Source organism: Phoca vitulina, unplaced genomic scaffold (genome assembly GCF_004348235.1).
Source record: "Phoca vitulina isolate PV1807 unplaced genomic scaffold, GSC_HSeal_1.0 scaffold82, whole genome shotgun sequence".
Lineage (NCBI taxonomy): Eukaryota > Metazoa > Chordata > Mammalia > Carnivora > Phocidae > Phoca > Phoca vitulina.
The window spans coordinates 5657644-5682827 of NW_022589785.1; the positions used below are offsets into that span (position 1 = coordinate 5657644).

Below are 25184 nucleotides of genomic sequence, written 5' to 3' on the forward strand. Positions count from 1 at the left end.
GTCTTTTATCCTGCATAGCAGATGCACACTTCTCCCACTTCTGGGCCTTTCCACCTAGAGAGCCTCTCCACCTGCCCTCTTCCTCGCAAATGCCTATTTATCCTCTAAAACCCGGCCCCAAGATCTCTCTTCTGTGAGTTCTTCCTGTGCTATCCTGGAGAGCCAATAGCCACTTCCTCTTTAGTGCTTCTAGAGCATTCTGCCCTTCTCTGGATTTCTGTTTTAAGCTGGCACTCCACGAGGGGCAGAAGACTGCTTGGCTGTGCCCCAAGCTAAACAGAACCTTTAATTCTGTCTTCTGTTTAGTTGCAAATCTTTGCTGGAGACCAGCCTGAAAATTCATCACAAATGTTGATTCCGGCCTTGTAGTTTTTCCTTTACCTTTGTTATGGGCCTTGTTGCCCTTGTATGGTAGTTGCTCCCAGTCAGCTGTAATCATTCATAGGCGAAGAATCAAGAAGGAATAGTGGTTTGGCCAGCTGTGTAAGGATGGTCTGGTCACCCAGTAATTACCCTGTTCTGAGTATGCCTCTTCTTTCTCAGCCCAGTGAGAGACTCTCTGGCTGGTCATACATGTGATTCTGTTACGTACATGTATGTGTAACTGTTCAGTGATGCTCAGTTTTGTATGTTGTCATTGCATTGCTTGACGAGGTCACTTTAAGAAAAAGTGCCTGCTTCCCAAGAAGATGCCTTCAGAATCTTCCTCGTCTTGTGTTTATGTTACTGCCATTTTAAAAACTTGGTTCAAGTAAAATAGTATTTTGAACTTTTTTGTTTTTTCACTTATTCCAGAGAGCAATGTATCTTCTTTTTTGTCAGCCCTCTAATTAGTTTTGGCTTTGTAATCTTTGAATAGACATTCAGATTCTTTTGCCCATAAGAAAACAGCTACTGTTTAATTATACACCATATTTCATGGTTTTATGTTTAGGAAATGATTAAAGGACAGAGTAGCTATAGCACCCAAAAATATATGAATTTAAACACTGTAATTTCCTCAAATTTTAATTAATAATAACTTGAAGGTTTCCTGATTCATCACTTTATTTTTCATGCCAAATTGGCTCTCTGATGCCATTTAAGATGGACAATAGATTCACACAGGTGGGGCTTCAGAATCTGAGAGCTGGGATGGCCCGAGGCCTGCTTTTCACTTCTCACTGTGAGCCTTGTTTGCTTGAGCCAGGCAGGGACAGGAGCAAAGAGGGCTCATGGCCTGAGATGCACGGCTGCTCATAGAGGCCATTGTTCTCATCCTGTCCACGAGCCTCTTCAGAATGTCCCACAAGGCCAGAGAGCTTACCTGAAGCATAATCAAATTGTCTTCAGTGAAAAATTATCACTCTCAAAGTATTGTTGGTTAGTAATGAAAATTGATCCAAAAAGTAAATTAATAGCAGATATATGAGTTATAAAACCGGGATATCACAGACTATCCCTGGAGTCTGTTTTAGAGATCATAGAGACCCTCCAATCACACTGTATAGGAGAGGAACCCGAGTTCCAGAGAGGTAAAGTGGCTTGCAAGGGTTGAACAGCAAGTTCATGGCAAAGCTGAAGCTATTGGTTTAACCATTTGAAATTGTGATAGTAGACTGGTTTTGACCTTCAAATACAGCAACTTCATGTGGATAAATCTAATAGAAACCCATTCTTCTGGCTCATATCACTTTTCCACGCAAATCTTTTTATTTATTTATATTTTTTTCAAATTTTTATTCAAATTCTAGTTAACATATAGTGTAATACTGGTTTCAGGAATAGAATTTAGTGATTCATTACTTCCACTCAGATCTTTTGTCATTAATATCTGGAAAGAGAGCAGCATCCTCTACCCAGTACTTTCCTTGGTACCACTTGAGGGGGCCAAGTGCCAGGGGCTGGTTAGACTCCAGGTCTGACTGCAGTTAGTATTCTTATGTTCTTGTGCACATAAAGTGTTAGTTAGTTACTGGGATTGCCCTACAGTCCACTGGTTATCTATTGATACTGCCTTTTTTTTTTTTTTTTTTGCCTATGATCAGAGTTATGATGGAAGGTGGGGATTGGTTAGTATTCAAAACATCTTTCGCGTAAGTTAATTATAGATCAAAGAGAGCAGAGAGACATGCCTGAGAAATGGAAAAAGCTGTACAGCCTCTATTTACTCATTCATTCAGTATACCCAGGGCCAGCTTGGGTCCCCCAGTTTTCTTTTGTGCCTGACATGACTGCATTAAGGTATAATTTTCAGGGGGGTAGGAATTTGATGGTTTGTGCCTTCTCTTCTCTTCTCTTCTCTTCTCTTCTCTTCTCTTCTCTTCTCTTCTCTTCTCTTCTCTTCTCTTCTCTTCTCTTCTCTTCTCCTCCTCTTCTCTTCTCTTCAAGTAGGCTCCATGGCCAGGGTGGAGCCCAGTGCAGGGCTTGAACTCACAACCCTGAGATCGAGACCTGAGCTAAGATCAAGAGTCAGATGCTCAACGGACTGAGCCACCCCCGTGGCATATTTTCTTGAGACCACTTTTTTCTTTCCTTACCTGAGTTATTCTTGCTTACCAAATGCCGTTCAACCCATGAGTGATAAGGACCACCCTTGGGCCCAGCATCATGCTGAGTATCAAGATGCAAAAGTATCATGGTATAAATAGATTTAATCCCTGTCCCAAGGAGGAGAGTCTTGTCCAGTTAAGAATCAGGCCTAGCGTGAAGTAGTTTATGGAGAATAAAGAACAGTAATTAAAACCATATGTTTAATGTTTATAGTAACTACAGAACAAGTTAGAATTAGGGGAATCAGTGAAGCCTGAGACATAGGCAGTCACGAGAGAGCTAATCCACGGCTGGGGTTTTAACTGTGTCTTGAAGTTTAAAATGAAAGGGGCTTAGATTAATGACCCTTTTTTCTTTCACAGTTTCTATACGTCCAAAAGCCAGCTCTTTTGTAACAGTTTCACCCCGCGAATAAAACTGGCAGGAAAGAAGGTAGGTGTCACCAACTTGCAGAGCCTTCAGGGACTGTCACTCATCTTTATTTTGGTCCCGAGATAAGTCCTTCTCCCCCCATGGTCATTAATAAGTTTAAGATATTTGTCTTAGAACTTTATGATTTTCCACATTAAATACATCAATAACAAGGCATACCCTTAGACTGTAAGAAATATCTTTGGGAAAAGTATGACAATTATTTGTAGTTCCTTAATAATGAAAGAATTATTCTTGTTATGATGTCACTGGTTTATTCAGACACTGGGACCTCTCAGGTACCTTTGGGGACAAAGACGTGGGCATGCATTGCAGCAAAGGGGAATATGATGAAAAGATCAAATCTTAGCAGTAAAGAAATTCAAACAGGAATTGGATTATCTCACCAAATGGGTTTATTTTACTTTATTTTTAAAAGATTTTATTTTTAGGTAATTGCTACACCCAACGTGGGGCTTGAACTTACAACCCTGAGGTCAAGAGTCGCATGCTGTACGGACTGAGCCAGCCATGTGCCCCTGCTTACCAAATAGGCTTAAAACAAAATAATTATACCAAGTCCTGGAAAAAGTGGTGAAATTGGTGCTCAAGTACCTGGTTGGTGTACCACATACTTATGAAAGGCAGTTCAACCGTGTGTATCAAGAGCAGTGCAAATGTTCATGCCACTTGATCAGATAATTCCATTTTTGGCCATGTGGTCTAAGGAAATAACTGAGGATATTGAATGCGAATAAGGTCTTTGTCCTGTATTATTTATAATAGTGAGAAGTTGAAAATAATAGGGAAATGACTAAATAAACCGTGAGGTACCCACTTGATGGAATATATTCACAGCCAATAAAAATGCCCGTTTTAAGAACCTTCAAGGCTGTGTTTGATGTAAGATGAAGAGAAAAGCAGAGTGTTAGGTATACAGGTGGCATACCAGGGTGCTCTCACCCACCTGCCCGTTTCTAGCAGAGCTGAACTCTGAAAGCTGTCCCATTGTGGCTGTGTTAGTGGTATCAGGGCCATTTCTTCCTTTTTGGGGGTAATGGGGAGTTAATGTTACTTGTCTAATAAGGAAAATGTTAATTTGGAGGACTGTGAGGACTCCTCCTGAAATAGACCATGTCAAGTAGTGAAGTGCTGGGAGAAAGGGACTCTGCCCAGAAAGGGCACCTCCTGCCCTCTCATCACAGCCTTTTATGCCTTTATCACAACCCTTCTGGGCAAAGTGGAACACAGAGGAACTTCTCTGCAACATGATCATTTTGTCTTTTTTTTTTTTTTTTTAAGATTTATGTATTTATTTGAGAGCGCACACACGTGTGTGAGCAGGGGAGGAGGGGCAGAGGCAGAGAGAATCTCCAGCAGACTCCCTGCCAAGTGTGGAGCCTGATGCGGAGCTTGATCTTATGACCCTGAGATCATGACCTGAGCTGAAATCAAGAGGTGGACGCCTAACCGACTGAGCCACCCAGGTGCCCCTGCAACATGATCATTTTAAAGAAGAAAGAATGAGTATTGTTACGAAAGTTTAAAGGGTCCTGAAAAAGATTTATTTGGGAAAAAAAAAAAAGCAGCTCTTTCCATTTTCTCTCTGCCTCTGTACGCCATTTCAGCAAATTGGGTGATCCACTGAGTGCTGAGCTCTTGTAGGTGTAGGCAGACTGGTGAGAGTACCATGGCGAAGGGGGAAGCGTGCATGCGGGGCTTGGGGTCAGGTAGAAGCTAGCCAGGGTAGGACACACACGCCAGCGGACTGACCAAGAGCATGAGGGGCTGGGCTTGGATTCTGGCTCTGCCACCTGCTGACAGTGTAACTTTGAGCAAGTCCCCTTTTCTCTCTAGAATTGAATATCCTCGCCTGTAAGGTGGGGTGTAATGCCCCCATTGGATAGAGTTTTGAGGGTGAGCAAGGTGTGAGGTGGGCCTGATAGGGCCTGACACTGAGGTGGGTGGGCCTCAAGTGTTCCCTCCTGCCTTTGCATCAGTTACAGTGAGGGGTAAGGCATGGTCCCTTCCCTGGAGAGCAATATGTAGGTACATATTGTGCCTTTTGAGAAGTTCTATTCTGGCAGAGGAGGGAGTGATTAATTATCTATTTAATTTTACAGCCTGCCTCTGAGAAAGCAAAAAATGGCCGTGATACATGTGAGTATTTTTGAGACCTCCTTTCATCCCTTTTAGAAAGAGTCGCTAAGCCATAGCAACAAGATTATGTGAGGTCATATAAACAGTTCATAGCCAAGTTGGGAGACTTGAGTTCCCTTTGGAAGGTCCCTTAACCACTTTGTATATTTTGTCCCGTCAACTGCAAAATTAATGGTGACAAACCTTGTTTTTCTTTTCCATAGGTCGGTTATAGGGATTGGGTAGAAAATTTTAAAGTACTAACCGCACTGCATATTAAGATGATCTTTTTTAAGTGGGATCACAGAAGAATGAAATACCACCAAAATCTTCCCTTTATTTAGTGCTATACTATTTTTAAAAGATGTTTTATTTATTTATTTTGAGAGACAGAGAGAGACTCTAAAGTGGACTCTACACTGAGTGCGAAGCCCGATGCAGGGCTTGATCTCACGACTGTGAGATCATGACGTGAGCCAAAATCAAGAGTTGGATGCTTAACTGACTGAGCCACCCAGGTGCCCTAGTGCTAATGTCATTTTCTATGTCACTTTGACATGTAAGTCATTTAATTTCAGCAACCCCCACTTTTCTCAGGGGGACATGATGGTGATCATCTGTGCCTTGCAGATTTTGATGAAGGCCCTCTGAAGGCATCTGGTTGAAATGTGTTTTAATGACAATTCGTGTGATTTATGCATTTCAGCTCTTGGGACTCCAAAAGAATCTGAGAACGCCCTTCCCATCCAAGTAGATTATGATGCCTACGACGCCCAAGTGTTCAGGCTGCCAGGCCCGTCCCGGGCTCAGCGCCTCGCCACCTGCAGGTTTTTTGCCAGATTCACTTTGGGGTGTATACAAAAATTGCTTGGGAAAACCTGAGGGCCTGTAGGGACCTTCATGAGAGCAACCCTGAAAATGTTTAAAATTAAAATTAGCCAGTGGAAGCTATCCCATGTAGATCATTGGGGATTCTGTTTCCAGGTTCTCTGGCCCACCCATTTTGTTAGCTATATTTGTGGGAAGTATTTTCCCCAAATAAAGAGAGTGTTCCTCTGCTTTTTCTAACCAAGAGAAATAATTCACAGATTCTAGAATCTTCTTCTCACTGGGCTGCCAATCTTTTGGGTTTTTTATTCCCAGAAGGCAAGAGACCTTTCTTTAATTGCCTTTTAAATTTGCTCCATGGTATTTGGTCATATGATAGTCTTTAACTGTGATGTAGTTAGATTTACCAATATATTCATTTCTGAGTATTATGTAAAAAAATACCATCCCTATCCCAGGGCTTCCCCCCACCCCCCACCAGTGGACCAAATACCATGAGTCCATTTTCCAGATTTCTTATATATGCAAGTTTATTTAAGCACAATGATTGGAAGAATATGCATCCCTTCACATTGATAAATGAGCTTATAGTGGCCATATGATTGTCTCCTGTCCTTTTTCCTCATCTCATCCTAAGACGAAAACATTTAGAGCTCAGACAAAACATTTCCTAAATGTTGAGAACATTTAGTGCCGTTAACTACAGCTCTCCCACACATAGATGCTGCTTAGGGGCTCAGTAGTGCTTTCCTTTGGAGTTTTTTTTTTTTTTTTTTTTTTGAGATTTTTATGTTTTTGACAGAGAGAGACACAGCAAGAGAGGGAACACAAGCAGGGGGAGTGGGAGAAGCAGGCTTCCCACCGAGCAGGGAGCCTGATGCGGGGCTCGATCCCAGGACCCTGGGATCATGACCTGAGATGAAGGCAGACGCTTAATGACTGAGCCACCCAGGCACCCCTCCTTTGGAGTATTTAAGAATGCTTTCATGGTCCAAGATCCTTGGTTTTCTTTTTTCTAATCAAAGTTGGCAAGACCTGGTATTTCAGAGACTTGGGTTATGTGTTCCCTGAGGGAGCAGACCATGTTTTAATTGGTGCTCTGTCCCCTGTGCAGGACTGCGCATACACTGGTGTCCAAATATTTACTGTTGCAATAGTGTACATATGGTCAGCCCAGGGGATCTGTGTTCAGGCTGTTTAAGCTCTGACTTAAGACAAAATCTTTCCAGGTGGAAAGAGAACAGCTCTGATGCCAGAGGGAAAGCCCTATCTATAGGTGCTAACTTTTCCATTCTGAATTTTTGTCTCCCCATTGGGCTTCTCCCCTTTTGATCCTTCCTCCTACTGCTTCCAGAGTTTTCCCCCTTAGGGAGTTTTATGTTTTAATAAGGGTATACTGTTTTTTAAACCTTTATTAAGGAAATGTTTGAACATGCTCAAATAGAGTAGTATAATGAAGAGTGATCAGTGTCTTGTCAGACTCATTTCATTACTTTCCCCACATTTTACATTTTGCTTGAGTATTCTAAAACAAAACCTTTTTTTAAACCTGTAAATACCATAGTGTATGTCTCTAACAGATAAGAATAAATAATCACAAGTACCAGAATTAACACTAATTCTTTAATATCTTCTAATAGCCAGTCTATATTCAGATTTCCCAATTGTCTCAAAAATGTGTTTTTACAGTTGGTTGGTTTGAATTGGGATCTAAAGAAGATGCAGACATTACATTTAATTGGAATGTCTTTTTTCTGTAACCGTAGATTGTGTTGCTTTCTTCATTTGGCTGATTGTTGTGTTATAATGTTTAACTTGTCCTCTCTTCTCTGGATTTCCTATAAATTAGCAATTACCTTCAGAGGTTTGATTAGATTTAGGCTCAGTTTTTCGTGCAGGAAGACTCTTGAGGTGTCACTGTGTACTTTCTCTTGCATCATATCATATCCTGCTTAGTTGCCCCGTTTTCAGTGATATGAGATGGATCGGTGAGGATCAACTAGGGTTGGACTGGAGCAGTCACGGCTTTATAGCTATGACCCCAGGACTTGGGCCATTTGAAAACGGTCAGTTCTTATACAACGTCTCAAGCTGGTCAAGCAAGAATACCTCCTACATTATTTCCCAGTCATAGATCACATTGGGGATTTTTGCTATTGGTTTCCCAAGTAGCTTGGGCTGGCAATAGGTTTGGGTGCTTTAGTTCTAGGTGGGGCAGCATCACTTGCTTGTTGGTAACTAGTCGTCTCTCACCTGTCAGGTCTGTGCGAGAGCGGGAGAGTCACAATCGAAAGAGCGCCAGCTCCTGTGACGTCTCATCCAGCCCTTCCCTGCCCAGCCGCGCATTGCCCACCGAGGAAGTGAGGAGCCAGGCTTCTGACGACAGCTCCCTGGGCAGGAGCGCCAACATCCTGATGATCCCACACCCCCACCTGCACCAGTATGAAGTCAGCAGCTCCTTAGGCTACACCAGCACTCGAGGTCAGAGAGCTGAAGCACAGGCACAGCTGGGGACAGATGGGGACAGCTCCCTTCCTGTAGCAGGGGATGGCGGGGGATGGGATGTGACCAGGTGTGGGGTGTAACTCCCACATCTTAATTATTTCCATGCCAGTGCAATGAGTTTAAGTCACCTGAGCTGTATGTATGTGCCTCTAACACCTTTTCCCCCTTCACTGTAACTGTATACCGTTCCTTATGTTAATGTAGAGCTTTTCTTAGGCCTCGAGTCAAAGGTGTTTGCTTATTTCCTTTTTTAAAAATTTAAAAAAATTTTTTTATTTTTTTAAAGATTTTATTTACTTGAGAGAGAACGAGAGAGAGAGAGAGAGAGAAAGAGAGAGCGCACAGAGACAGAGGGAGAAGCAGACTCACTGCTGAGGAGGGAGGCCAACATGGGGCTCAATCCCAGGACCCTGAGATCATGACCTGAGCTGAAGGCAGATGCCTAACTGACTGAGCCACCCAGGCGCCCTGTTTACTTATCACTGCCATTTGTGCCATCCTTAAAACAGCCTTGGCCCCATAGTCCGCTTTAAGATTTCTCCTCGCAGTTACCTGCTAACCTGGCTTGCACTAAGGAGCACAGGTGCTGCTTTCTCTGTATCTTATCCTGCCATCCAACAGCACCTGCAGCTGGAGTCTACAGGCCTCTCCTGACTTTTAAAAAAATTTTTTATTTTGAGGGCACCTGGGTGGCTCAGATGGTTAAGTGTCTGCCTTCGGCTTAGGTCATGATCCCAGGGTCCTGGGATTGAGTCCCGCATCAGGCTCCCTGCTCAGCGGGGAGCCTGCTTCTCTCTCTCTCTGCCTCTCTCTCTCTCTCTGTCTCTTATGAATAAATAAATAAAATCTTTAAAAAAAAATAAAAAACTTTTTATTTTGAGATAATTATGGATTCATGGAAAATTGCAAATTACACATGCCCCCTCCCCTCCCCCCTCCCCCAGGGACGTCCTATGTACCTTTCGTTCATTTTCCCCCATGGCAACATGTTGTGTAACTATAGACAACATCAAACCCAGGAAACTGACATTGATACAAGCCACAGAGCTTATTCAGATTTCACCAGCTTAACATGTGCTCATTTGTGCATGTGTATTTCTATGCCGTTTGTTTGTTTGTTTTCTAAGTAAACACCATGCCCAACATGGGTCTTGAACTCATGACTCTGAGGTCAAGAGTCATATGCTCTACCAACTGAGCCAGCCAGGTGCCCCCTATGCGGTTTTTACTATATGTGTAGCTTTATTTATTTATGATTATCATCATAATTAAGATACCAAACTATTCCATCACTGCAAGGCTCTTTGTGCTACCCCTTTATAGCCATACACTCTCACTAATCATTCTCTTTCTCTATAATTTTAATTTCAAGGATGTTCTATAAATGGAAGCATAGCCCTTCTGACTTTTGATCACTGACTTAGGAATGTTGTATACACACAGCTGACCCCTTTTGCCCTCCTGGAAGGATTGCTGAAGGGTGAGGAGTGTTTTCTATGGCCCAGGACGTTGAAGAGGAAGGCATCAGCTCCAGCACCATATACACTGTGCCAAAGGCCTGTAGTACATAATGCTGAAAGTGACAGGAGCAGATACTTAATTACATGACTATAGTATATAACCTGTGTCACCTACATTAATTAGTTTTAGCATTCAAAGGAATTTTAATACATTTGAAATTTTCTAGGTTAGCTTTTTCCCACTTTCTGGAAATTTCTAAGTTTGCATGACAGTTACTCCCATTTTGCTGAAAATATTCTTAGTAGGGTCTGTAACAAAAGCTAAATTAAACTAAACGTTAATTCTTTCAAAACCCTTGTTACTCTAAAAGCCAGATCTCTGAGGAAATAACATTGTAGCTTTGAAAATAGTTTTCTTAAAAATTGTCTGAATAGTAGAATTGATTTCAATGTCCTTTAGTGATATTTGGGAGTTTATTGAAAAAGCTAAAGAGCGATTCACTGGGATATTGTAAGGCAGTATAATCTCTAGGCCCTTAGTTCACTGTTTCTCTGCTGTGTTTAGGGGGTCTTATCTATTTACCTACCCAATGTAACATAGAAAACATTTCCCCTTTCCTCTGCATGTATTTTTGACCCACTATATCCCTTAGTCCTATTTCTCAGCCTTTTCAAAGCATGAACTTATCTTTTCTTTTAATTGGGTTTTCTCCTTTTATTTTCATGATAACTAGACCATATTCTTTTTTATTTGGTAAACCAGAACATCAATTCATTAACAGTGAAAAATATAGCTTTCACGGAGATCTGAATGTTCTCTTGCATGCAAATCAGCTTTGAGGAATTAACTATTGCTATATACCACGTTCTTTGGTAGACATTGGCTAAATATTGGTGGACAAGACAGATTCCTTGTGCCACGGAATTTGCATCTGTTGGGCCCACTTTCTAATGTGGGTGATTGCTTAGTGAACATGGGATACACACAAGGGGAGCTGGTTGTGGGTTTTAGCTCTCTGATCCACTTAGGTTGTGTAGCCTGTGGCCTCCATCTCTTTAATAGGGACCTGTGTGCCATTGGACGGGGAACAGATTGAATCTAAATATCATGTCACCTCCTTGCCTAGTCAACACTGGATGCATCCATTTCTTCAATCTTTTCTCCTAAGATTTTTTTTTTTTTTTAACACGGTGGCATTTGATTGCTTACTTATTTCCAGGTCACTGAGTCAGTGGGAGGGGGTTCTGATCCACTCAGTCATTAGGGCCCCAGGCTCCTTCTGTCCTGGGATGCTGTGATCATTAGCACTGGTCTTCAAAGTTGGCACAGTAGGGGAAAAGAGAATGGATATCATGAGTGGAGATATTTGTGGTCCAGACCTTCAACTGGAGCATGGCACTTCTACCTGTGTTCTGTTGGCTGGAACGAATTTATTTTATTTTATTTTATTTTATTTTATTTCATTTCATTTTATTATTTCCAGTGTAGTTAACATACAGTGTTATGTTAGTTTCAGGTATACAGTATAGTGATTCAACAATTCCATACTTCACCCATTGCACATCACAACAAGTGCACTCCTTAATCACTGTCCCTCCCCCCCACCTCCCCTCTGGTAACTATCAGTTTGTTCTCTATAGTTAAGAGTCTGTTTCTTGGTTTGTCTCTCTTTCTCTTTCTCCTTTGCTCATTTGTTTTGTTTCTTAAATTCCACATGTGAGTGAAATCATATGGTATTTGTGTTTCTCTGACTGACTTATTTTGCTTAGCGTAATATTCTCTAGCTCCATCCATGTTGTTGCATATGGCAAGATTTCATTCTTTTTCATGGCTGAATAATATACCATTGTATGTATATACCACATCTTTCTCCATTCATCAATGCTGGATGCTTGGGCTGCTTCCATAATTTCGCTATTGTAAGTAATCCTCCTATAAACATAGAGGTGCATGTATCCCTTTGATTTAGTGTTCTTGTATTCTTTGGGTAAATACCTGGTAGTGTGATTACTACATCATAGGGTAATTCTATTTTTAATTTTTTGAGGAGCCTCCATACTCTTCTCCACAGTGGCTGCACCAGTTTGCATTCCCACCAATAGTGCAAGAGGTGGAATGAAGTTATTTAGCCCCAGCACAAAGGGGCTTTAGTCTCGTGTGCCTACACATTGGCTATCTCTGCCAGGGTCTGCCCTTCTAGGCACCAAATATCTGTTTTTATTGTTCCTTCCACATATAGAATATACTCATCCTATCTCCCAGGGAAACAACTCAAGTCATTACATTGAGCTCAAAGTGTAAGGTCTCCAGGGGATGTGTGGTCCTCCCTATCCGGTTTTGGGGTGGCTTCATTGGGCCAGTAATTTAGGAACCAGTAATTTAGGAACCCCCTTCTCCCAAGTATTTATTTATTTATTTAGAAAGCATGGGGGAGGGGGAAGGGGAGAGGGAGAGAGAATCCGAAGCAGGCTCCACCCCCAGCACTGAGTCATGACCTGAGCTGAAATCAAGAGTCGGATGCTTAACTGACTGAGCCACCCAGGTGCCCCTCTCTCAAGTGTTTAAAAAGTAAATCAAATGTGGGGCGCCTGGGTGGCTCAGTCGTTAAGCGTCTGCCTTCGGCTCAGGTCATGATCCCAGGGTCCTGGGATCGAGCCCCACATCGGGCTCCCTGCTCCGCGGGAAGCCTGCTTCTCCCTCTCCCACTCCCCCTGCTTGTGTTCCCTCTCGCTGTGTATCTCTCTGTCAAATAAATAAATAAAATCTTTAAAAAAATAAAATAAAATAAAAAGTAAATCAAATGTTGCATTTCCTTATAGTTTGGTAAATGATTTTACTCATTTCTCTCACTCCCTAACATGTGTGATGTCCAAGATTCTGGTCAGCTTGGCTGATTGCCTGCCCATTCCTGGTTTCACCGTGGCTCTGTGCTTTCTCTTTGTGCCTCCACAATAACTGACAGATGTCCTGGAGAACATGATGGAGCCACCACAGCGAGACTCTAGCGCTCCGGGGAGGTTCCACGTAGGCAGTGCGGAGTCCATGCTGCATGTTCGACCTGGGGGATACACACCCCAGCGGGCACTGATTAACCCTTTTGCCCCCTCACGAATGCCCATGAAGCTCACATCCAACAGAAGGCGCTGGATGCACACTTTTCCTGTGGGTAAGTTGGTTGCTCAGGAAAGAGCCTGGGCTGGGAGTTGCTAGTCCTGGTCCTTGTCACTAACCAACCATGTGGCCTTGGTCAAGTATCTCAACTTCTCTATACCTCCAGTGCCCTACTCATGAGATGGGGATAACCATGGCCATTCTGCCTACCCCAGGGGTTCTTGTGAGGATCCTTGAGGACACACTTGGAAAGGGCTTTGTAATTACCGAGCTGTGTAAACCTAAGGGCTTCTCATTTTTGTTTGGAAAGGACTGTACTTTGTCACCTGCTTTCTTTCTTAAGACTAATGCCCTTCATTCTTGTTCATTCCTTCCTCTCCTAGCTCTCTCTGGTAGTGATATTATTGTCTTGGTTACACAGAAGTTATGTTACTCTGTGTTTTCTCAGGGTTCTCTGACAACTGAAAAAAAAAAAACAAAAACAGTTTTTGAGAAATGGGTGAACCATTTCTTTTTTTTAGTTCAAATAAATTAAAAAAAAAAACAAAGGATAAAATAAGTGGGTTCTATTTTTTATAATGAGATGCTATACAGAAATAAAAATGAACTACAACCACATCCAAACCTATGTTTAAATTTACAAACATAATGAAAGAAGCCCGACATAAAAAAAAGTACATTCTGTATGATTCCATTTAAATGAAGTTCAAAAGCAATCAAAACTTAAAAAAAAATTTTTTTTCTTCAAATTCACTGTTTTTCCTAGCCCGTCCTTTTTGATCTGTGTTCTCTCCTACAGAGGATGACAGTAAGGTTTTATAAAGCTGTGGCTAAAATTAAACTTCAGCTTAATGGGCTCTGACTGGGCTGGGAAGGAACAGATACATTAAACTCCAGGGTTTTTTCATGGAAGTGATCCTGCTGAATGCCTGTGCATGTCTAGTTACTTCCTTTTCCACTTGCTTTTAGTGTTAAAAGTTAAATAAGTGAGAAATGAATCCGGTTGTTTGGGCTGTAATGGGGGGGGTCACTCCCAAACTCCTCTTTGCTCCCCTTCTCCCTGCCATAATCAGTCACATGATTTGTTTCTTTCCAATGTCTCTTTCCCTGTGTTGTTATCCCCACAGGCTCCCTTTGGATTCTCTTACGAGAACTGTTGATGTTTCTTGTGTGACCTCCAGCTCTTCTTGCTCCCAATTGTCAGGCACGCTTTACTAAAACACGACTGTCTGGCCCCACTTCCTCTGTTTCCTCCTCCTGCCCACCTGGGCTGCTCATAGTTGAGGCCATCCTTTGCCCAGTTCCCCAACTTGGCGTCTCCTAGCTCCTATGCTCAGATGTTCTTCCCCAAGCTCATCTGGTGGTCTCCTGCTTGTCTTTTGCCTCCTCCACATTTGGGATTTCACACACATTGTTTCTTCTACCCAGATACCCTCTCCTTCAGTTCCTGCTAACCTTGCTGAACACTGCCCTTGGAAGCTTCTCGTTCCCCAGGAAGCATTTTTTTTGGTAGATTTCACTAATCGTGATTTCTCTCCCGCCCACCCAATGTCTTTTCTGCACGTGCTCATCCTCTGCTCCTTAGAGTCACCATTGTTACCGTCTCATGTATTAACAGAGTCATTGACGTTTCACTTGTGTGTTCCTTGTCGTTTAGTTTGTGTTAGCCCTCCTGGGAGGGGCCCTCTACTCCTCTACGTCAGTGTTTCTCCCCAGCGTCTCAGCTTGACATGCATGAAACAGCAGCTCCTAACGTATTCTTAGGCTGAACAGGGTGACAAATATGAGGCCCCACAGGAGGATGAGTCCTGCTCGGAAGAGGAGATGTCCTTTTGGGAAGCTGGAGGGTCATGTGTGTAATGTTCCCCTTGGTGTGCTCTCCTCTTGGTCTCTCCCAGCATGCATGTCCCAGCAGCGGGAAAGAAGGAAGAGTAAAGCTAAGTACAAAGCACTAGCTCTTGGGTGGGAATGATGCTCAGTGGATCTTTGTCTGGGTAGGACCATCCGGAGAGGCCATCCAGATCCATCACCAGACCCGACAGAATATGGCGGAGCTGCAGGGCAGCTGGCAGAGGGACCCAACTCACTCCTCTGCAGAGCTGCTGGAATTAGCATATCATGAAGCTGCTGGAAGGTGAGGATGTGCGTAGGGCTTCAGAAGGTCCCTTGAGAAACTCCCCAGCTCCCAGGACCATGGCAGAACACAGTCTGCTGACAAAATGTTATGTTTCTAAGACTTGAAGGGGCGGGATGAGATCAAGCCCTTCCTTTGTCAGTGCCGTTCTTTTCACGGGGTCAAATGCAAAGCAAACAGCCTGACACTGTTGCCACACATGTTACCCAGGCCCTGCTGTAGCTTTCATTCAAAGCACACTTTGTAAACCTCAAACATGAGTTTTGTCTAAACCTCAGCCAAGGGTCAGAACGAGTGCTGAGACAGGTGGTTCATGCTGCGTGTTTCGGGCAGTCTGTGACTTCTGTCATTTTGGTCACTGAGAAATTCCACTGTTGAGTTTAGAAGTTTCTTATGCAAAAAGCAATGGAAATCAAGGCCTGCGTTTATAGAAACAACTCTTTGAACCCAAGTTCTGAATGCGTTACAAGGCATCCAAGAGAGTCAGTGCAGGAAGAAAGTCATTTAAGCCTTGACAAACATGAGCTGGGGTGACAGCTGGTCTCACTGTTCCTGTGATGCTTTAGGAAACAACTTGGCAAAGGGCAGTCTTTGACTCCTTTTTCAATCACCTCGACATGCCATGGGTTGGATGGGATATGGGCAGGGCGTGACCCTCTTTATCAGCTTAACTTGGTACCTCTTTTCGGTCACCTCATATCCTCCTGTCCATGTGAGCAGGGGGAGGCTGAGGACAGGAAAGGGCGGGCTGCCCAATATATCAGTGGGAGAGCAGTTTTTGGGGGGCCAGGGCAGGATAAGCAGGCCACAGGAGGCCAAAGCTGGCCCACATACCGAGCACGGCAGCCTGGTAGCCTCTGATATGGCTCCCAGTTGTTGCCAGCCCACGTGGCCAGATATTCAGAGCTGTTTTTGATGAAAACTCCTGGGATACAGGGTGAGCAGGATGAAAGAGGTGATGATCTGCATTAAGCCAGGTGGCTGGGCTCTGTTCTCTGCAGGCACAGCACTTCCCGCCAGCCTGGTGACAGCATGTCCTTCTTGAACTTCAGTGGAACAGAAGAGCTTTCTGTCAGCCTGCTTAGCAACAGTGGTGCAGGTAACCAATCCAAGAGGTAACAGAGTTGGGATGCTTAGAGTTGCAGGCTCACATCTAGAAAAGACATGGGGGCCAGAGAAGCAGGGCCAAGTCTATTTTGGGATCATTTCAGCCACAATTTTGGGTGACCTATTTAGAAGCAGTGCTGTATAATGCATGGAATTATAAATGGGCTGCACATTATGTTTTTAGCCGAGAATACATTGGTTAAGCCGCATTCATCATTGACCTGTCAGTGAGTCGTGACCAAGGGCCCCTTATGAGCTTAGTTTGGAGGGTAACACCAGGGACAGCAGGAGTGGCCTCTGCTGTGGAGAAGCTTCCAGATCTGTGAGTAGGGGGCTTACCCAGCAACATAAAAACAATCAGGAGAGGCCCAGAGGGGAATAGCGTGGTTCCAGTTGTGAGATCAGAAAAGAGAAGGGTGGTGTCTGAGAAGTGGGCATGTACCTCAGACTTGAAGGCACAGAATTTGGTTACCTAGAGAGTTAGCAGGTGAGGGTTCTAGGTGGAGGTGGGGAGAGTATGAACTTCTACTAACACAGGTTATATGCTTTCTGGAAGCACTTGTATATCTATCCTGTCATGCAATCATTCTAAGAGGGCATATGCTATTAAATATAATTTGCACATGAGGCAATTTAATGCCCAGAGGTGTAGAGATATTACATGAATCTCTCAAGCCCTCGGCCAGGTGTCTTGACTCAGACTGCTGTTCCTCATTTCGACCACACTGTTCAGAGTACCTTTAGGATGTAGGGGAGCAGGAGTTGGGATGGGTAAGGGCAGATTTTGGAAAGCCTCAAAGGACAGCTGTTCAACATGAGTATGAAAACATTAAAACTTGGGGGGTGGGGCAGGGTGGAAATGGGGCTGCTCTTCTCTGTCTTAGTTTTCTATAACTAACTTGCATTTCTAAAACTTTAAGCTAAGTTTTAGTAGAAGGTGTAGTGAAAGTGAAGTTGTATGAGAGTGGTTAATGAAGAATTCTTTCATTCGTTGGTTGCTTCATCCAACAGTATTTCTAAAGGTTTGTGGCTAAGTCTTGAAAAGCAGTTGGTAGTAAATGAATCCCTAAAGGATTATAATTAATTCATTTCTTTCCTCCTTTCCTCCTTCCTTTCTTTTCTATCTCTGTTTCTTTCTTTTATTCTTTCTTTTTAAATGAGAAAATGAATTGAATAACAATTTGGGGATAAGATACTTTTAATGACTGCACTCAGGGTTCTGAAAATGTCACTTGGCTGCCAGACTCCTGTAAAGTGCCTTCAGAATATCATAAAGGCAACCTTTCCATTTTGTTAATAAACCAAGGGGCCATTTTATGGGAACCCAGACTTTGAACTTCCCAGGCTGTTTGGGGTGGGTTGTACCAAGGAGGGCTGCTCTGGGGCTCACAAGACTACAGTTTGAGCTAGTTTTAACTGGTGACCTGAAGCAGGGGGATTCTGGGTTCCAGTGGTAACAGCACCAGTATTTACCCTGACTAGTCCTGGAGTGGTTCTGGGCCTGGGATAGCTAAGGTAGACCAGATGATTCCTCAGAAGATGAGTCTTGGAATTTTGAAATCTACTTTGAGGAAAAAAGGAAGTTTCAAAGAATCCTTATTTGGGGATGGTTGTGGAAAATCCTCTAATGACACCATCACGCTTGTGCCATAGATCCATGCCTCTGATGGGCCTCTCTGCTTGGATGACTCCGGAGTACCTCATCCTTAGTGTACTGACAACGAAAATCATGTCTTGTGGTTCCCCCACCCCCTCTCCCTCTTCTGTTCCCTCTTTCTTCTGACTCTGGCCCCTCCCCTCCATTCTCAACTGCCACTGCTTTGTTTCAGACCCCTGTCATTTCTGGCCAGGATTGTGATAGCAGCCTTCTAAGTGATCTTCCTGCTTCTGTTCCTGTCCCTTCTGATTCATCTTCCATACTGTCACCAAGGAGATAGTTCCAAATGCAAATCTGATCAGCCACTCCTCCCCATGTATAAAACCCTCCCGTGGTTCATGACCTGTAATGCTGGTCATTGCCTGTCTCCTGCCTGCCTTGTGTCTTCATTTGCCACCACTTCCACACATCACTGCAGGGAGAAAGAACTCAGGCTGTAGACTCTTTGGATGTGAGTCCTGACTCCACTTCTAATGAGCAGTGAGGCCCTCAGGCCAGGTAACCTCTGTGTGTCTCACTTTCATCATCTGTATCATTCGATGTGATAAACCATGTAAGGTGCTTGGAATGGTGCCTGGCGTGCACGGGGCGTGCTCGCTGAACGAGAGCTGCCACTGCCGGGTATGTTATGAGATGTGCATGTGTTACATTCCAGCTATTGCTTGTGGCTCCTCTGAAGATCTTTGTCCTCTTATTCCTTTGCATGGACTAGTCCCCCTGCAGAATATGCTTTTCCCTTACCTTCAACCCTCGTTCTCCCTGGCAGACATCAGCTCAGTCTTTATGATTCAAGCCCAACAATACCTTATCTTTGAAGCCCTCCCTGATGGTTCTCTCTCATCCCCAGGCCTTCCCAGGAGATGGTAGGCATGTTTCCACAGAGCTCCATATGCATAACGCAATTGTACTACTTGGCATATCATGATCCCGCCGTTTGTTTCTATGTCTGTCTCTGCACTAGACTGAGAGAGCTTATCTTTATTCATCTTCTCCCCACAGTGTTTAGCACATTTATTGACAAATGAATTTGTGCTTCCACGACCAAGCTGCCATATGTGAGAAGCATTTGAACAGTCCACAAAATTATTCTCTTTAATTGGTATGCAAGTGCACAATTACATAAATATGTTCTAGAATGTGTAGCTTCTTAGAGAAGGTGTGGGCTCCTTGGATTCTTTTTCTAGTCAGGGTGAGAGCGTTAAGTAGGATCATCCTTACCTTTGCCCAGTCCCTTTACGACCAGTAGCATGTGTTTTCAAAGGGGCCAGGGGTCATCAGGAGGTAGGCTGTAGCATTGGGCTCCCATAGGACTTGAACTCCCATCTTCTATCTTGTGCTTCCTGATCAATTATGTTAGCCAGCCACAGAAAGGATTAGGTAAAAATCACTCTAATTTTTATTACCATGTACAATAACCAATTAATGTCAGAGCTATCAGGATATATCTTTAATCTTTCCATATATGTCATCACCTCCACCAGCCCCAGCCCTGTCCAAGATACCTTCCTCTTTTGCTTGGATTGTTGCAGTATCCCACTAACTGTTCTTTCAGCTTCCTTCTTTTGTCCTTTCATGTAGTTTATTTCCAGCACAGCAGTTCTTTGTGACCCTCTAAAAATAAAAGTCAGATCATGAAAATTCTGTGCACAGAACCCTCTGGGGCTTCCCAGTGCACCCGGATTAAAGGCCGAGGGTGTTACAGTAGCCGACAGAGCCCTCTGCCTCTTGCGACCCCTTTGTTACTCTCAGATCTCGTCTCCTGCTTCCCCCTCACACTTGGGTGAAGTGGTTTCCCAAATGTATCAGGCACATTCTGCACCTGAGGTGCTTTCTCTTGCTCTTCCCTCTGCTCTGCCCTCACAGCGAAGAGCTTTATGGATAAGGTGCACATGTCTGAGTTTGCCCAGGACAGTCCTGGTTTGAATTCATTGTCCTGTATAATTACTAATAGTGGCCCCTTTCACTCTCGAAGGTGTCCTGGATGATAAATGATATGGCCATCCTACCCACAGCCTGTTCTATTCCTTCCTTTAGGTCTTACCCAAATTGACACTCTTTACCCTGGCACTCCCCATCCATCTTCCCTGCCAATTATTTCTCCAGAATACCACTTGTCATACTAGTTCTTTTCATTTTGTATTTTTTATTGTAAGCTCCAACAAGGCAAGGATTGTTTCATTCATGGCTGTATCTTCAGAACTTAAAACAGTTCCTGGCACATATCAGGTATTTGAATGAATACTAAAAGCTTTCTGAGGTTAGCTTTCCCTCCACTGAAGAGTGCTTTTCTTCCCTGTCTTATAACCTTGTTGAACAATTAACTGGATTCCTTTTCTCAAAGGCTTGGATAATCTTTTTCTGCCTTGCTTGTTTTTGAAGTGACTTTCCTTTCAAGCCATGCTCAATCTTCATGGAATATGGTTTGCTTTCTTCAAACTCACTATACTCTTACCCATTCCAGAAATGTTTATGGAACTATAGGCACTGTGCTAAGGCCTGAGAAGAAACAAAACGATTAAGACACCAGTTCTCACCTCAGGGAGCTCTGGCTCGCCATTCACTTGCAGTTCTATTTGAAGCAGTTTTGTGCAGGGTCACAACAATGAAAGGGAAGCCCTCTTGTGGGGAGCTGGACTTAGTGGTTACTGTGCAGTTTGAACATGTGACCTCTGCTACATTCTGATATGATAGATGAGGGAGTGCCCCAGCCCTAGAGTTTAGCCTTCAACCTTTGCTGATGCTCAGGTTCATCATCTTTATAAAGGGGATAAAGATCTTTACCTGCCTGCCTGCCTCACAGGGTTGTTGTAAGGAGCAAAGGTAGATTGGGCTCCTTAAGGGCAAAATTGTCACAGTAGGTTCTCATTTGGGGACAAAGTGGGGTCTAAATAAACAACTAGTTATCTTTTCATTCATTAAAAAATAGAAAAGAGGCACGCCTGAGTGGCTCAGTTGGTTAAGCATCTGCCTTCCACTCAGGTCATGATCCCAGGGTCCTGGGATTGAGCCCCACGTTGGGCTCCCTGCTCAGCCCGGGAGTCTGCTTCTCCCTCTCCCCCTGCTCATGCTCTCTCTCTCACTCGCTCTCTTTCAAATAAAAAATAAAATCTTAAAAAAAAAAAAATAGAAAAGAAACAGGAAAACCTCATCTGTGACCTCCTGGGCTTGACAGTTTGCACCATCTGCAGGCACTCGAGCATGACTCAGATTTTCTCCTGCCTTTGGACATGATTCATATGCGAGTCACGATTCACAGGAGTGGTGCCTCTGTGGGTTTCCCTCCTGGCCCTGTAGAATTTCATTTCAAGCATTGTTGGCTGGGACCTCGTACCTGTACTCTTCACTTGTTTTTCACCATGCTGCCCAGCAGTGACCAGGTGGTCGATGAGACTGGGGAGATAGTCTTTTTTTCTTTTTTTTAATTTTATTTATTTATTTAAGAGAGAGAGAGCAAGAGAGAGAAGAGTGTGAGTGAGCACAAGCAGGGGGAGGGGCAGAGGGAGGGTGAGAAGCAGACTCCTCGCTGAGCTGGGAGCCCACCGCGGGGCTCGATCCCAGGACCCTGAGATCATTACCTGAGCTGAAGGCAGACGCTTAACCAACTGAGCCACCCAGGGGCCCTGGGGAGATAGTTTTTATCCCTCTTGTTTCTTTAACTGGGCACCCATTTATTTTTTTAAAGATTTTATTTATTTATTTGACAGAGAGAGACACAGCGAGAGAGGGAACACAAGCAGGGGGAGTGGGAGAGGGAGAAGCAGGCCTCCTGCCGAGCAGGGAGCCCGATGCGGGGCTCGATCCCAGGACCCTGGGATCATGACCTGAGCCGAAGGCACACGCTTAACGACTGAGCCACCCAGGCGCCCTGGCACCCATTTATAAGACTTGTCAGTCACTGTCATTCCCTTCCTTGGGGATAAATGCTGTAGATAATTTTGGGAAAGAAAACAACTGGTATTGGGACTCAGAATCTGCAACTTGGTATTTGTGTTGAGTATTAGGTACATGTGGCAGCTGAGAGCTGAAGTAAAAAGTAAATCATAGCACACTGAGGCTGGAGGAAAGGGCCTCAGAGTCATTCACCCAGGCCAGGCTGGGATTTTTGTGGGTAAGGGCCATCTCTGTAGCTCAGAGAGGAGAAGTGACTAGCCCCACGCACAGACTTGTAGATGTCACCCAGGACCAGTCCTGAAGGCTCCACACTGATTACCCATTTTGGCCTGAGGTTAGCAAGCACAGAACATGTTCAGACTTCTTCTTCCTCTTTGTCTTCTTTTTTAAAGATTTATTTATTTATTTATTTTTGAGAGCGAGAGCGAGCATGTGCATGTACACGAGCAGGCTGAGGGGCAGATGGAGAGGGAGAGAGAGAATCTTAAGCAGGTTCCCTGATGAGCGCAGAGCCCGTGGGGCTCTATCCCACGACCCTGAGGTCATGACCTGAGCCAAAATCAAGAGTTGGATGCTCAACTGACTGAGCCACCCAGGTGCCCCAAAATTCAGATTTCTTGACTCTGAAGAGATGTCAAAAGACAAAGCTAAGATGGTGATTTTCAGCATTGGTTCCCCAAGTTGAATATCTGGCTTTGAATGTTGAGAGTGAGGTCTCATTCACAAATGTTAGGTTGGAGCAGAGCTGATTGACCATGGGGGTCTCCCCTCGGTCATCTCAAGTAGTGAGGCCATCATATGCCGATAGCCAGTCCATTTGACTGAAAATAAAATCTTAAAGGCAGAGCTGGTGGGAGCAGCAGTTTGTTGGGCTTGAACTGCAAGAAAACTGTGTATAAAGAGCCTCATAAAAGAGCACAAAATATCTTTCTTTAAATATTTTTCATTGCTGTTTTTTAAAAGTAAAATGTGTGTGTGTGTGTGTGTGTGTGTGTGTGTGGCATAAAAGGCTGGTGACCTTAAATGTTCTTTTGTCTGTTAGGAGATGTCACAGTTCTACTTTTGACCTAGAAGCCAGAGCTGCTCTGAGAATCCCTACTGGTTTGCCTCTTTGAGCTCAAAGAATTGCCCACACAGTTATAAGTTGAACTGGTCCTTTATTAGTGTAAGAATTTCAGTTTTTATAGACCCAGTCTGGATTTGGGTTTTCTTAAAAAAAAAGAAAAAGATGTGCTAATGACAAAATTTAGCATCTAAACCTGTGAGGTAATATATTTAATAATTTCCTAGTGCTCAGTATGGTTTGAGAAGGCTGTTTTTATACCAGTTGCCTTCATACCAGTTCTCAGGCTGAACAAGAAAATCCCCCTCATTGCTTTTTTTAAAATATTTTATTTATTTATTTGAGAGAGAGCGAGCATGAGCAGAGGGAAGGGCAGAGGGAAAGGGAGAAGCAGACTCCCCACTCAGCAGGGAGCCTGGCTTGGAGCTTGATCTTAGCTGACTCGGCCACCCAGGTGCTGCCCACCTCATTGCTTCTTAATAGCCATGCTTTGTGTTTGCATGAAGATGGATATTGTTATCCAAGATAGCTTTTTCAGAAAATTTAGCTCCAAATGGCTTTTGGCTGTTGACAAAGGACAGCTGACATTTTCAATAGCTGAAAACTGGTGCCCCAGATGGAGAGTCAGGAAATGAAGCATCTGTAGAGTTGAGCAGAGTTTAAATGCAGCTTTCACCTATTTATTGTGCGATCTTCCCTAAGTTAATTCACTTCTCTGAGCTTCAGTTTGTCTGTACAAAAGGATTAGTACCTACCTCATACCTGCCTCATAGCAAGGGTTTGAATAAAATGAAACACTGTATTTGTCTGACTTAATAAGTTTTATCTTTTTATTCTGAAGACTAGTAATAAGAAAAAGAAAAATCTACTGAAGGCAGTTCCAAAAAAAGAAGTTCTAAAATTGTTTTGGCCAAGTGCCATCATCTTTCTAAATTTTTAAATAATTTTAGGGGCGCCTGGGTGGCTCAGTCAGTTAAGCACCTGTCTCCTGCTCAGGTCATGATGCTTCTCCCTCTCTCTCTGCCACTTCCCCTACTTGTGTGCACTCTCACTCTCTCTCTCTCTGTCAAATTTCAAAAAATTATTAATTTTAAAATTTACATACAGTAGAATTCACTCTTTTTAGTGTACAGTTCTGTGAGTTTTGACAAATGCATACTATCATATAACTACCAACAAACACATCAAGCAAGATACAGAACATTTGTGTGGTCCCTTTGTACTCAGCCCCACCCCCTGTCCGCTGGCAACCTGCTGATCTGTTCTCTGTCCTTCTAGTTTTGTCTTGTCCCAGCATGTCATGCACATGGAATCATACAGTATGTAGCTTTTTGAGTCTTACTTCTTTTATTCAGCATATAATGCATTTGAGATTCATCCAAGTTGTTAAATGTTCATTACTTTTTATTGCTGAGTTGCATTCCATTGTATGTATGTATTAATTTGTTTATCCCTTCACTAGTTGCAAGATATTTGGGGTGTTTCCAGGTTTTGGCAACTATGAATCAAGCCGCCATAAACATTTACATAACGGGTTTTTGTAAACATTGGTTTTTATTTCTCTTGAGTAATTTCCTAGGCATGGAATTGCTGGGTCAGATAGTAAATATCTTTTTAACTTTTATTATTATTATTTTTTAAAGATTTTATTTGTTTATTTTTAGAGAAAGAGAGTGTGTGTGCCTGCAAGCAGGGGGAGGAGCAGAAGGGGAGGGAGAGGGAGGGGACAAGAATCTCCAGCAGACTCCCTGCTGAGTGTGGAGCCTCATGTGGGGCTTGATGTCACCATGACCCTGACATCACAACCTGAGCTGAAACTCAAGAGTCCAATGCTCAACTGACTGAGTCATCCAGGTGCCCCATTAATATTATTTTTAAAAGTTTATTTATTTTAGTAATCTCTAAACCCAACGTGGGACTCAAACTCATGACCCTGAGATCAAGAGTTGCATGCTCCTCCAACTGAGCCAGCCAGGCATCCCTGTCTGTTTAACTTTTTTTTTGTCTAACTTTTAAAGAAACCACAAAACTATTTCCCAAAGTGGTGCACCATACTGCATTCCTACCGTCAATGGATAAGGTTTTCGATGGCTCTACATCCATATTCACACTTGGTGTGGACTTGTCATTTTAGCCATTCTAAGAGGTCTGTAGAGGTAATTTCCCTCATGGCTGAGGATGTTGAGCATCTTCTCCTGTGCTTATTTGCCTTCTGTATATGTTTGGTGAAGTGTTCAAATCTTTGGTCCTATTTCTCATCAGGTTGTTTGTGTTCTTGTTCTTGAGTTTTGAGGTCTCTATATATTTTGGGTCAAGTCCTTTGCCAAATAAGTGATTTGCAGATG

General features: G+C 43.4%; 1 protein-coding gene across 10 annotated transcripts in view; it reads left to right on the top strand.

Moving 5' to 3' along the window:
• Positions 1 to 25184, top strand: part of DEPDC5 (DEP domain containing 5, GATOR1 subcomplex subunit) — a 128238-nt gene that overhangs the window by 49209 nt on the left and 53845 nt on the right. For 8 of the 10 annotated variants that reach the window (XM_032395083.1, XM_032395080.1, XM_032395084.1 and 5 more), the window contains exons 18-24: positions 2895 to 2964; positions 5067 to 5103; positions 5789 to 5909; positions 8171 to 8391; positions 12839 to 13042; positions 14986 to 15121; positions 16123 to 16220. In XM_032395083.1, the coding sequence (XP_032250974.1) occupies positions 2895 to 2964; positions 5067 to 5103; positions 5789 to 5909; positions 8171 to 8391; positions 12839 to 13042; positions 14986 to 15121; positions 16123 to 16220 (887 nt within the window). The remainder of the gene's footprint in view (positions 1 to 2894; positions 2965 to 5066; positions 5104 to 5788; positions 5910 to 8170; positions 8392 to 12838; positions 13043 to 14985; positions 15122 to 16122; positions 16221 to 25184) is intronic. The other 2 variants (XM_032395088.1, XM_032395089.1) reach the window with 1 other exon arrangement.